General features: G+C 42.9%; 1 protein-coding gene across 1 annotated transcript in view; it reads left to right on the top strand.

The window, feature by feature from the left end:
• The window catches only part of LOC117370048 (complement C3-like), a 45,111-nt gene that overhangs the window by 3,200 nt on the left and 28,141 nt on the right, over positions 1-13,770 (top strand). The window contains exons 6-15 of the mRNA XM_055224016.1: positions 342-507; positions 1,003-1,073; positions 1,752-1,843; positions 2,498-2,580; positions 4,162-4,249; positions 6,469-6,571; positions 7,455-7,569; positions 8,739-8,854; positions 9,060-9,203; positions 9,856-10,068. Of these exons, the coding sequence (XP_055079991.1) occupies positions 342-507; positions 1,003-1,073; positions 1,752-1,843; positions 2,498-2,580; positions 4,162-4,249; positions 6,469-6,571; positions 7,455-7,569; positions 8,739-8,854; positions 9,060-9,203; positions 9,856-10,068 (1,191 nt within the window). The remainder of the gene's footprint in view (positions 1-341; positions 508-1,002; positions 1,074-1,751; positions 1,844-2,497; positions 2,581-4,161; positions 4,250-6,468; positions 6,572-7,454; positions 7,570-8,738; positions 8,855-9,059; positions 9,204-9,855; positions 10,069-13,770) is intronic.

Below are 13,770 nucleotides of genomic sequence, written 5' to 3'. Positions count from 1 at the left end.
AAATCCTCATCTAAATAAAGTGTAGTGGATACATGTGTTCATTAATCTACTCAAAATAAATAAATAAATGAAAGAAATGAGATTATAAGGATTTATAAGGGACAACAGTGGAAAGGAGAAGTCAGTGAGATATCTTAAGTTGAATCTGTTTTTATATAAATACATTGTTTTCTAGTACTTTTGTCTGCATAAATAGTTGTTTTTGCATGAACTCTTGTGCAGGTGTAGTCTTGTGAATGCAGTTTGGGTCAGATACATAGAGAAGGACAATAAATTTGAGAATTTTGCCCCACCCCCTTTTTAGTTTGGTTAAATACAGCCCTAATATTTTGTGTTGACAGTTTCCATCTATAAACCTGGAGCCCGAGAAGAACAAAGAGAGGTTTGTGTATCTCAAAGTGATTTTTCAAGGATTTGAACCTGTGCTGCGACAGGTCCTGGTCTCATTTCATCAAGGTTACATCTTCATCCAGACAGACAAGCCCATCTACAACCCCGGAGACAAAGGTCCAGATACACTGCACCTGAGCACCAGAGCCTCACAGTGGGGACAAGAGGGAGAACGGTTCTGGAAGGATATCTAAGTGCAGTTTAGATATGGTTTAGATCCGGTTTAGACTTGGTTTAGACCAGGCTTAAACCTGGTTTTGATCTGGTTTAGTCCTGGTTTAGACTTGGTTTAGATCTGGTTTAGTTGTAGTTTAGACGTGGTTTAGTCCTGATTCAGTCCTAGTGTAGTCCTGGTTTAGTCTTGGTTCAGTCCTGTTTCAATCCTAATTCAGTCTGGGGGTTTTGTCCTGCTTTAGTCCTTGTTTAGATATGCTTTAATCTAGGTTTAGGCCTGGTTTAGATTTGGTTTAGATCTCTATCGAGTTTATTCCTTTGTGTGGAAATCAAGTTTGCAGGACAATACAGTATAATGCAACACAATACATGGTCAGTAGTCATTTGTAGTTAAAGAAGACACATTAATCATACCTGACTTGTATTTTATCCCAACAGTTCATCTCAGAGCATTTGTTTCTTCTCCGTTTTTTAAGGCAATCACAAGCACCATCACACTCGACATCAAGGTGAGCTCCTTCAATAAACCTAGTCATAAATCTCACTCTACAGCTCTAACTTAATGCTATGATTAATCCAAACATTGCTGTGAAGTTCTGATTAAATGTTGTTAAAGCTGAGGCACCTGCTTTTCAAACCAGGAAACCTAAAACCCAATCAAAAATAAGTTTTAAACCAATAAGAGATTTGGTATATTGTAAATATCCATCATAGACATTAAAGACCACCAAATTTTCCGTGGCTACAACTCCATCACTTGGCGCCATTGCTCCAGTAGTCAAATAGAACGCCACCCTCACAAATGAACGGTGAAGCCAATCCCTGTATTCAAGTATATAACATGCTTATTTCATGATATTTATCTTAACTGAAAGTGAGTTAGCTGCTAGCTCAGATGCCACTCTAAAATAAAACATCAAAATGTTTACATGCTCAACAGTGACTTGTGTTAAACGTGGTCGATGGGTTGGTATCAACTGATTATTATTCATAATTTGCATTTTTTGTGGGCTAATGCTATAGGGGAAAAAAGGGGGGATTCCAAAATCTTCCCGGACGCTGCTTCTACTAATTATACATCTATGAATGTCCATGATAATATTAAAAATATTATCATAATAAAATATTGTTAAACTGCTGCTGTACAAATGTAACACATGAAAGGTACTGCACTGTGTATTTTACAGAATCCTGACGGTATTGTGGTTTATAATACGGCCAAGATGAGGACCCCCAACGGCATCTTTAGGGACTCCTTCGGCCTCACAGAGCTTGTCAAGTCAGTTCTCTACTTTTAAATATTTCAATTTTTAATTCCTTATATTTGGCAGAATTGACTCTTGTGAGCTTTAATCCTTGTTATAATGCTATTATCTCATCAAAAACATACCTAGACTTGTGTTTTGTTTCAATCACGCAAGTTATCGACTACCTTTTAAATTGTGTTCAGTAGAGGTTGAGAGAGAACTGATCCAAATGATTCTAGTGAAGGTGTGTGGAGTTTAAAAACACAGTGGAGCACTTCCTGTATTGCCACATGACATCACAAGGAGGAGTGTTTTCAGTTTGGGAAAAAAAACTCTAAATATACAGGGCTTGTGTGTTAAACATGTGTGAATGATGTTTTTGATGAAGAAACAACATTATAACATAGATCAGACAATAGTGTAATATGGGCCCTGTAAAGCTGCATTATGTAGCTTTTCTGTTGGGGATTGTGCCACCAGCTTGTCTCCATGGAAATGCTATTATTGGATTATCTAGATTGTTATGTATGTTAAGTATGGCTTTAAACTTAAGTATAAGAAGACAAGCTGGTGATGTTACCAGGTTACATGCCAGCTCTGTGGAGAGGTGGCCACAGTCTTTAATTTTAAAAATAGTTATATGTTATATGTTTAATTTCAGGTTATATGTTGTTTTGTTTTTGAAGTGAAGGTACATGGACAGTAACGGCAAAGTTTGACAACTGGGAGCAGAACACGTTCAACTCCACGTTTGAAGTTAAGAAATACGGTCAGTCTTCTGTCACTGCCAAAAATAAAATTACATACTGAAAAATAACACAACTTATACCTAAGATTAAGCTAATGGCAAAAAATATGGTTTAAGCCTAAAATGGGCTGAACCAGGGCCAGACCAGCACTAAACCAGGAGTAAACCAGAGCTACAACAGGGCTAAACCAGGAATAAACCAGGACTAAACCAGAGCTACAACAGGGCTAAACCAGGACTAAAACAGGACTAAACCAGGTCTAAAACAGGACTAAACCAGGACTAAAACAGGACTAAACCAGGACTAAAACAGGACTAAACCAGGAGTAAACCAGAGCTACACCAGGGCTAAACCAGGACTAAACCAGGACTACACCAGAGCTACACCAGGGCTAAACCAGGACTAAACCAGGACTACACCAGAGCTACAACAGGGCTAAACAGGACTAAAACAGGACTAAACCAGGAGTAAACCAGAGCTACACCAGGGCTAAACCAGGACTAAACCAGAGCTACAACAGGGCTAAACCAGGACTAAAACAGGACTAAACCAGGAGTAAACCAGAGCTACACCAGGGCTAAACCAGGACTAAACCAGGACTAAACCAGAGCTACAACAGGGCTAAACCAGGACTAAAACAGGACTAAACCAGGAGTAAACCAGAGCTACACCAGGGCTAAACCAGGACTAAACCAGGACTACACCAGAGCTACAACAGGGCTAAACCAGGACTAAAACAGGACTAAACCAAGACTAAACCAGAGCTACAACAGGGCTAAACCAGGACTAAAACAGGACTAAACCAGGAGTAAACCAGAGCTACAACAGGGCTAAACCAGGACTAAACCAGGAGTAAACCAGAGCTACAACAGGGCTAAACCAGGACTAAACCAGGACTAAACCAGGAGTAAACCAGAGCTACACCAGGGCTAAACCAGGACTAATCCAGGACTAAACCAGGAGTAAACCAGAGCTACAACAGGGCTAAACCAGGACTAAACCAGGAGTAAACCAGAGCTACAACAGGGCTAAACCAGGACTAAACCAGGACTAAACCAGGACTAAACCAGGAGTAAACCAGAGCTACACCAGGGCTAAACCAGGACTAAACCAGGAGTAAACCAGAGCTACAACAGGGCTAAACCAGGACTAAACCAGGACTAAACCAGGACTAAACCAGGACTAAACCAGGACTAAACCAGGACTAAACCAGGAGTAAACCAGAGCTACACCAGGGCTAAACCAGGACTAATCCAGGACTAAACCAGGAGTAAACCAGAGCTACAACAGGGCTAAACCAGGACTAAACCAGGAGTAAACCAGAGCTACAACAGGGCTAAACCAGGACTAAACCAGGACTAAACCAGGACTAAACCAGGAGTAAACCAGAGCTACACCAGGGCTAAACCAGGACTAAACCAGGAGTAAACCAGAGCTACAACAGGGCTAAACCAGGACTAAACCAGGACTAAACCAGGACTAAACCAGGACTAAACCAGGACTAAACCAGGACTAAACCAGGAGTAAACCAGAGCTACACCAGGGCTAAACCAGGACTAATCCAGGACTAAACCAGGTCTAAACCCTGCTCTCTCTTTCAGTGCTTCCTGCATTCAACGTGACCCTCACTCCACAGAAACCCTTCTTTAGCGTCGACGACAGTGAACTGGTCGTAACCATCACAGCCAGGTACGAGAATACTGGTTTAGTCTTGATTTAGAGTTGGTTTAGTCCTGCTTTAGTCCTGGGTCTTATGTCATAGTTTAGATCTGAATAAGTTTGGTCAGACCTGGTTTACTTGTGTTTTCAGTAGAAAAAGATAACATGCTTAAAAAAATGCTTGAACTAGCTAAATGTAGTAGAATGAGTAAATGAGTATAATGGTTTGTAGTACATCTGTGCCTCTGAGGTGTTACCATTTTCAACTTTGTCTGCAGGCTGGTGGTGATTACTAAAGATGCACTCTGTAGCTTTTCTGAAAGTGCTTGTCTCCCTACTTGTCTATAACTAGTGTTGGGGAAATGAATCCAATTATAATCAAATTCCTTCATTTCTAATGGTCTGTGATCAGCTCGAGTGGAGATGTCTACAGTAGGCCTGTCACGATAACATATTTTAAAGTTTGATATATCGATGAAGTAAATATAGACATTGAGATTTTCCAGTAGTGCAAAGAAAATGTACACATGATAAATATTGGCCCAAAAAAATATAGTTCCATCTTTCATATATTGAATGATAAGTGGATATACTGTAGTCATTATCATGACAGGCCTGGTCTACAGCCTGGTTTGGAGCAGGCGAGACTTATAAGGAACACATTTGACTATTTTCTGTTTTAAATGGGACTAATCAAAAGATGGTACTGTTTATGTTTATAAAAAACAATGATGAAAATTTTTTTTTGTCTTTGAATTTTTTTTTTTTTTAATTAAGCCATATTGCTGTAATACCCAGCACTACCTATAATGATCCAAAGTGTGGCATTAAAGTGCAAATGACAGGTTAGACTATGCATGTTACTAAAACACATCTAAGATATTTAAGATTTTACAAAAAAATGTTACTTTCCCCCCAGTTTTGTCAATCTTTTAGGCTTCATGACATATACTTCCCATACTAGGGAGCGTCAGCTCCCATTGGGCATTGCAGTTTTCTAACATAGACGTCAACAGACTTGTTTCTTTTATTGAGTAGTTTTAGATGAATATTGTGATTTAAAACATGCAAATTATGACATAATGTTCTACATTTGTCATAGATTATAGCTGTATAGCAGACACAAGCACAATAGGTCTAGAAAACACCTTTATTTTGTCGAAACAGTGTTTAAAGTACCTAAAAAATTTGTTTCTATTTCAAATTGTGGCAAATGTTTGAATAGAATTCCCCATAGTTTGTAGTATAGCATAGTTTTCAATACATTTTCAAACTCTACTTCATGTAAATTTTCAACATAGTTTTCACTTACTTTTCCTCACAAATTTCTTCTTGATTGGTGTAAACTTGTCATTTACAGCAGGTATTAAATACAAATGAGAGAATCATCAAAACTATAATACACACTTATTTGTCCTGCATAAAGTGCATAGGACAGGTCTCTAGTTTTGTAATTTTGGTGAAGGTTATAATTTTAATTCACATTCAGCACATATGACATACATAGTGATATGTTACCTAGGAACCATAATGTTAACAAGGGTCAAACTTATTTAAAATTACACAATTGTTATGATTAGACAAATACCTTTAATTACCTTTATTTTGTTGAATGAAAGTTTAACCAAAATGCCTTCTCAATGCGTAAATTGTCTCTGTATTTTGGATGAAGTTTTCTGTGTTGATGACATAGAGGGATTCTATTTTAAAACTCACTGCTACTTAGTGAATTTTACAACTTTTTGTTATTCAAATGCACTTTAAAGGTCCTGTATTATGCAAAATTGACTTGTGAGCTTTAAGCCATATTATAATTTTTATTTTTTATTTTTTTTCTTCCATCAAAAACATACCTAGAATTGTGTTTTGTTTCATTTACGTTAGTATTAGTCTGTCCACATCTCCAGAGCTCAAAATGCTCTGTTCTAATTTGTGATGTCATGAAGACATAGGTTTCAACATTTACCTTTTGTTTAGTAGAGAGTAGCTATTCCAGGGCTGAAAGTATCCAAATGCTTCTAGTGAAGGTGTGTGGAGTTTAAAAACACAGTGGGCACTTCCTGTATTACCACTTAAAAAACACTTAGTGTTTTCAGTTTGAAAGAAGAACTCAGCCTATATATGCAGGATTTGTGAATTGAACATGTGTGACTGAAACAAAACGCATGGTTATGTTTTGATGAGAAAACATCATTATAACATAGATCAGAAAATAGTGCAATATGACCCTTTAAATCTGTGTGTGTCAGGTACCTGTATGGTCAGCCAGTGCAGGGAAAGGCTTATGTAATGTTTGGAGTGAAACACGCAAGAGAGAAGATCCGCCTGAGAGCCATGAAGCAGGTCACCAATGTGAGTCTATGTAACACAATTTATCCATTCATCCATTTTCTTTTTTGCTTTTTAAGTACAGTAACACAGAAATAGCACGGTAAATGGGGTTGTTCCAATTATGTACTTTAATAGCAGACCTATTATACAAAATCTATTTTTTGGAGCTTTTAACCATGCCATAGTTGTTTCCCCTCACCATTTACCCACTCAAAGTTGTACTTGGATTGATTTGTGCATGTTTGAGCCATATTATCGATCTCCCCCAGTTTTCAGTGATTCATGTAGGAATTGGCAGCATTGCATAGTCATTTTTGTACAAATGAAAAAACATCTGCTGCTCACTAGTGTGATCTGCAGCTACACATGAGAGGTGCCAGCAGCATGTGGCACTTTATTGTGTGATGAAGTTTACAGCAATGTCTGATATTCACATACATTCATACTCCGGTGTCTGACTTTGGGAGGAGGGTTAAGTGTCTTGCCAAAGGACACAATGACAGCATTCATCTGTGGGAGCTGGAATGACCAACCTGTGGGTCAGTGGATCTGACCACTCAACCAATGATGTTTATGTTGAAAGCCTGATTCAAAACACCAACCTTCGGATCAGTGGACAAACACTACCAACTGAGCTACTGTTGCCAGCTACAACTGGGCAGTTTTCTAACGCGGTAGTTCACTGGACTTGTTTCTTTCATTAAGTCATTTTAGATGAGTCCGTTTTGAATGAATTAAAAAGTGTAAATCATATCATAATGATCCATGAGTGTCATAGATTATAATTTTATATAACCACAATGGGTCTTATTTAACTGAAAGTTTAAAAAAATTAAACTAAATACTGATGCTACTGATCAATATTTCCTCTCTTGTCAATAACAATAATATTTTTGTTCTACAGCTGGATGAAGGGACAGTCTCTCTGACCCTGAATGACCTGAAAGCGGAGTACCCAGACATCAGGAGTTTAGTGGGAAAGTCCATCTACGTCAAAGCCTCAGTCCTCACTCAATCAGGTACTCAACTTTCACTGTTCATTTAATACTAGGGTCCAGCTAGATACTACAGTTATCAAAATATTGAATACTAATCAATATTAAAATTAGGGTCAAAACTAGATACTGATTTGTGGTATCGCTACTAAAAAAGTCACATTCACAGACAGAAATTAGCTGTATCAGAACAGGTACAAGACCACATAGACTAGTATATGCCCATGTACCACTATGGAACCTATCTTGTTGACAAAGGGATTGTCATTACACAGATATAAGACCACATGGGAATATAAAAGATTAATGTTTTAATGTTGAAACATTTCAGTGATGCATGGGAAACAGAGGAGCTCATTGCTCATCTTACATTTAGAATAAAACCAATGGTACCTCTCCTGACCTCCTGAGGTCAACATCAGTGTAACATTAACTCGACTTTGGGTCTTGTTTGTTCTCATAGACTTTAGACCTACAGACAAACTCTTGCGTCATAGATAGATATTACAAAACCACCAGAAAAAGACCATATGAGATCAAGGATTACTATTTTCAGCCAGGTTGCGCTATATTATGGTAAACTACCTGCAAAATAGTCACCCGCAGTTGCCTACTTTCACTTAAAGTTTCTTCTGTCAGAGCAACAGTGACACATTGTCAGACAGCTGTAAAGTAAATAGTGTCTAGTGGTGAGATGTGAAAACACAACAGAGCCGAGTAAAAATGTTCAAATCAAATACAGCTTTCACTGATAATAATTCTAATTCTGATTTATTCTTAAGAACCAAAACACCAAATAATAAAAAAGACTCTGTCTGATCTGAATCATCTCTGCCTAAACCGAAGCACCTGTAGCCAATCATTAATCAGAGCTAGTGCGGCCTCTGCAGCTCAGTGAGTGATCTCTGGAGCCATGAGGCATGGTCTGTCCATATTCAGAGAATGAGAAAAACCTGTATCTGTTATCTGTTTGCAGGTTAAGGCTCTGGCAACCCAGGTTCAGTTGTGATTGTAGAAACAGTGAGAGTACAGGTTACATACAGTTCATTAAAGACCTTTAATGATTTAGTATCACTGTAACTGAACTAAACATTTTACTAATTTGGTAGTTCTCTCATTTCCCAACAATAATATACAAACTGAACTAAACTCTGATGATAGTGCCTCACTGCTGTCCCCTGTGGTGCTTCCAGGCAGTGATCTGGTGGAGGTAGAGAAGAGCGGGATCCGGGTTGTGATTTCTCCTTTCGTTTTATCGTTCAAAGACGCTCCAAAATACTTCAAACCAGGCCTGCCCCTCGACCTCACGGTAAAATATTATATTACATAACTGAAATAAGTTTATACATTATTTAAACCTTTAATCTTTGGTTTCTGTTCATTAGTTTAACCTTTTTAAAGATGCAATAATTCTGAAATTATTGCATCTTGATCGGATTAATTTTTGATTAACAATTGCACTGTTTAATTATGTGAATTACACTGACTATTATTGTTATAACAATTGTGTGCAGGTGGATGTGAGACACCATGACGGCTCTCCAGTCCAAAATGTCAAAGTGAAGCTGTCATTGGTGGACGCTCCACTAGAGGTCTCTGGGGGCACCATTCGCACCAGTCTGAACATGCCCAAAGGGAGGCACATGCAGCTAATCACGGTCAGAACATATTTATTCATTTATTTATTTACACTGTTTAAATGTATCTGTACTCGGGCTGCACAATTAATCACAGACCGAAGCCTGCAATTTTTGAAATATTGTAATTTCTTCCATAGACAACAAAATATCCTGCCTCATTGATACTTTGTAACAGATGTCATCAACATCCCTGTTATCCCTAGGGGTGTGACGCTAACTAAAGGCACTACTCTGTTAGAAGCTCTAGGCTTTAATCTGAGTTTTATTTTAACGCAGTCTGACCATAAACAACTGACTTAGTATGAACTATAACAGGTGAGCTGATTTCTGCTCTTAAACAAGTCCCTCTCAAATAACATTGCAGTCACAAGCTAGCTAGCATTAGCCAACAGTTTTCACTCTCACCTTTTACGTTGAAAATCGAACATGTTGTTTAAATCCATTTTGTATTTTTTCTTGAGTTTTCAGATTATCTTAAAAATTATTTGGAAGTTGTTTGAATTGTGTCACCATGGTCACTGCTGAACATTCTACCATACAGATACATGTAGAACACTCCCAGTGTGGTGTCGCATTTCTTTATAAAATGTGCTATATAAATGAACTGAATTTGTACATCATCAAATCCTAGAACATGAATGAACACAGTCTTTCCCTCTGTCTTTTTCAGGCAGAGACAGTGGAACCAGGGCTGAGGCCGGAGCAGCAGGCCCGCACAGAGCTCCGGCTTTCGCCCTACACGACACACAGCTCCCCCCTGAACCTGCTCTACATCTCTGGGGTGAACCACAGAGTATCTGTGGGCGAGAGTCTGCGGCTCATGTTCAGTGTCAGCGTGGAGAAGCCAGAGCACCTGCAGCACATCAAACACATCACATACATGGTGAGAAGTGAGTCGTAGTAGTAGTAGTAGTAGTAGTAGTAGCAGTGGTAGTGGTAGTAGTAGTAATGGGTGTCTGTGGGTGAAAGTCTGTGGCTCCTGTTCAGTGTGAGCGTGAGGAAGCCAGAGTAGTAGTAGTAGTAGTACTAGTAGTAGTAGTAGCAATGCCAACATAATGTAAGTGGACGAATATGTGTACCAAATTTTGTACATCCATGACAAAGTAAAATTTGATTGTTCCATGCCAATTCCCTGGGGGAGGCGCTATCGCTCCCATTTTCTTTCTTTCTTATATCATCCATCCATCCATCCATTTTCTTCAGCTTATCCGGGGTCGGGTCGCGGGGGCAGCAGTCTAAGCAGGGACTCCCAGACTTCCCTCACCCCGGACACGTCCTCCAGCTCCTCCGGTGGGACCCCAAGGCGTTCCCGGGCCAGCCGAGAGACATAGTCCCTCCAGCGTGTCCTGGGTCTTCCCCGGGGCCTCCTCCCGGTGGGACATGCCCAGAACACCTCCCTAGGGAGGTGTCCAGGAGGCATCCTGAGCAGATGCCCGAGCCACCTCAGCTGGTTCCTCTCAACGTGTAGGAGCAGCAGCTCTACTCCGAGCTCCTCCCGTGTGACCGAGCTCCTCACCCTATCCCTAAGGGTGCGCCCGGCCACTCTGCGGAGGAAGCTCATTTCAGCCGCTTGTATCCGCGATCTTGTCCTTTCGGTCATTACCCAGAGCTCATGACCATAGGTGAGGGTAGGAACGTAGATTGACCGGTAAATCGAGAGCTTCGCCTTCCGGCTCAGCTCCTTCTTTACCACAAGGAACCGATACAGCGACCGCATCACTGCAGACGCTGCACCGATCCGCCTGTCAATCTCCCGCTCCATCCTTCCCTCACTCGTGAACAAGACCCCGAGATACTTGAACTCCTCCACTTGGGGCAGAGACTCACCACCCGCCCGGAGAGAGCAAACCACCTTTTTCCGGTCGAGAACCATGGCCTCGGATTTGGAGGAGCTGATTCTCATCCCAGCCGCTTCACACTCGGCTGCAAACCGCCCCAGTGCCTGCTGCAGGTCCTGGCTCGAAGAAGCCATCAGCACAACATCATCTGCAAACAGCAGAGATGAAATCCTGTGGTTCCCAAACCAGGCCCCCTCCGGCCCCTGGCTGCGCCTAGAAATTCTGTCCATAAATATAATGAACAGAATCGGTGACAAAGGGCAGCCCTGGCAGAGTCCAACATGCACCGGGAACAGGTCTGACTTACTGCCGGCAATGCGAACACAGCTCCTGCTCTGGTCATACAGGGACCGGACAGCCCTTAGCAAAGAGCCCCGGACCCCATACTCCCAGAGCACCCCCCCAAAGGACACCACGAGGGACACGGCCGAATGCCTTCTCCAGATCCACAAAACACTTGTGGACTGGTTGGGCATACTCCCATGAGCCCTCGAGGACCTGATGGAGAGTATAGAGCTGGTCCAGTGTTCCACGACCAGGACGAAAACCACACTGCTCCTCCTGAATCCGAGGTTCGACTATCGGTCGGATTCTCCTCTCCAGTACCCTGGAATAGACCTTACCGGGAAGGCTGAGGAGTGTGATTCCCCTGTAATTGGAACACACCCTCCGGTCCCCCTTCTTATACAGAGGGACCACCACCCCGGTCTGCCATTCTACAGGTACTGTCCCCGACTGCCACGCGATGTTGCAGAGACGTGTCAGCCAAGACAGCCCCACAACATCCAGAGACTTGAGGTACTCAGGACGGATCTCGTCCACCCCCGAAGCCTTGCCACCGAGGAGCTTGCCAACCACCTCAGTGACTTCAGCCAGGGTGATGGACGAGTCCGCCTCTGGGTCCCCAGTTTCTGCTTCCTCCTCGGAAGACGTGACAGTGGGATTGAGGAGATCCTCAAAGTATTCCTTCCACCGCCCGACAACATCCCCAGTCGAGGTCAGCAGCTCTCCACCCGCACTGTAAACAGTGTTGGTGAAGCACTGCTTCCCCCTCCTGAGGCGTCGGACGGTTTGCCAGAATCTCTTTGAGGCCGTCCGAGAGGCCTTCTCCATGGCCTCCCCGAACTCCTCCCAACCCCGAGTTTTTGCCTCTGCGACTGCCTGAGCCGCGGCACGCTTGGCCCGCCGGTACTCATCAGCTGCCTCAGGAGTCCCACGAGCCAACAAGGCTCGATAGGACTCCTTCTTCAGCTTGACGGCATCCCTTACTTCCGGTGTCCACCACCGGGTTCAGGGATTGCCGCCGCGACAAGCACCACAGACCTTATGACCACAGCTACAATCACGCCCCTCCAAGTGTCACTGTCGTTACCCCGGTTGGTGCACTGTCTAGTACCCCTCCCAGGGACTCCAAGAAGGCCGGGTACTCTGCACTGCTGTTTGGCCCGTAGGCCGACACAACAGTGAGAGACCTGTTCCCGACCCGAAGGCGCAGGGACGCGACCCTCTCGTTCACCGGAGTGAACCCCAACACGCAGCGGCTGAGCTGTGGGGCAATGAGCAAGCCCACACCAGCTCGCTGCCGCTCCCCGCGGGCAACGCCAGAGAAATGGAGAGTCCAACCCCTCTCAAGAAGTTGGGTTCCAAAGCCCAAGCTGTGCGTGGAGGTGAGGCCGACTATATCTAGTCGGTAACGCTCAACCTCCCGCACAAGCTCAGGCTTCTTCCCCCCCAGCGAGGTGACATTCCACGTCCCCAGAGCTAGTCTCCATGTCTGGAGATCCGGTCGTCGAGGTCCCCGCCTTCGACTGCCGCCCGGATCTCTCTGCACCCGCCCCGCATGGCTCCTCCCGCAGGTGGTGGGTCCACGGGAGGACGGCCCCACGTCGTTCCTTCGGGCTGGGCCCGACCGGGCCCCGTGGGGAAAGGCCCGGCCACCAGGGGCTCGCTCCAGGGTGGGACCCCGGTAACGCCAGTCCGGGCGACGTAACTGGCCTTGATCTTTTCCTCTTCATGGGGGGCTTCTGAACCGCTCTTAGTCAGACCCGTCTCCGAGGACCTGTTTGCCATGGGTGACCCTACCAGGGGCGTGAAGCCCCCGACAACATAGCTCCCAGGATCATTCGGGTGCTCAAACCCCTCCACCACGTTAAGGTGGCGGTTCGGGGAGGGGCTTTCTTATATCAATCTTTTTGAATTTCGTTTGACAAAATTCATTTTTAGGGTAAAGCCATACACACAATGTGTTTTGATGCAATAGGGATTGGTATCATACCACTTATTTTTTTTTTTTAGATTTTTTGATGTGGTACATCAAAAATGGGTTACAAAAGGAAATTTTGTAATGTAAAATGTAAAAATTTCAGAAAATCTTTAAAAAGAAATTTTTTTCCTCCGCATATTAAATTTTGTTTCAAACTGTAGGGGGCGCTGACACACCAAATTCCATTTTTTTCTCATTAAATACCTTTACGACAGGGAGTTAAACACCTGATTCAGTGGTAATTCAGTCTTTGAGTGTTTTGACCAAGTGTTTCTCTCATACTTGGAAAAAAACGTTCAACAGCTAAAGCCTTCCGTGTGTCCACTAGATATTAGATATTATCTGGACACTGTTTTTGAAATCAAGAAGTTTCAGCTCCATCCAGAAGCCGAAACGTCTCAGTTTCAAAATCAGTGTCCGGATGACCACCTCTTTAACCTTTTCTACCTTGGCCCATTGCTGGACAAATGAGTGAGTAGACCTG

This window comes from Periophthalmus magnuspinnatus, chromosome 1 (genome assembly GCF_009829125.3).
Source record: "Periophthalmus magnuspinnatus isolate fPerMag1 chromosome 1, fPerMag1.2.pri, whole genome shotgun sequence".
In the NCBI taxonomy this organism is placed as follows: Eukaryota; Metazoa; Chordata; class Actinopteri; order Gobiiformes; family Gobiidae; genus Periophthalmus; species Periophthalmus magnuspinnatus.
Note: the sequence above shows the minus strand (reverse complement) of the source record. Positions and strands in the feature narration are given on the sequence as shown.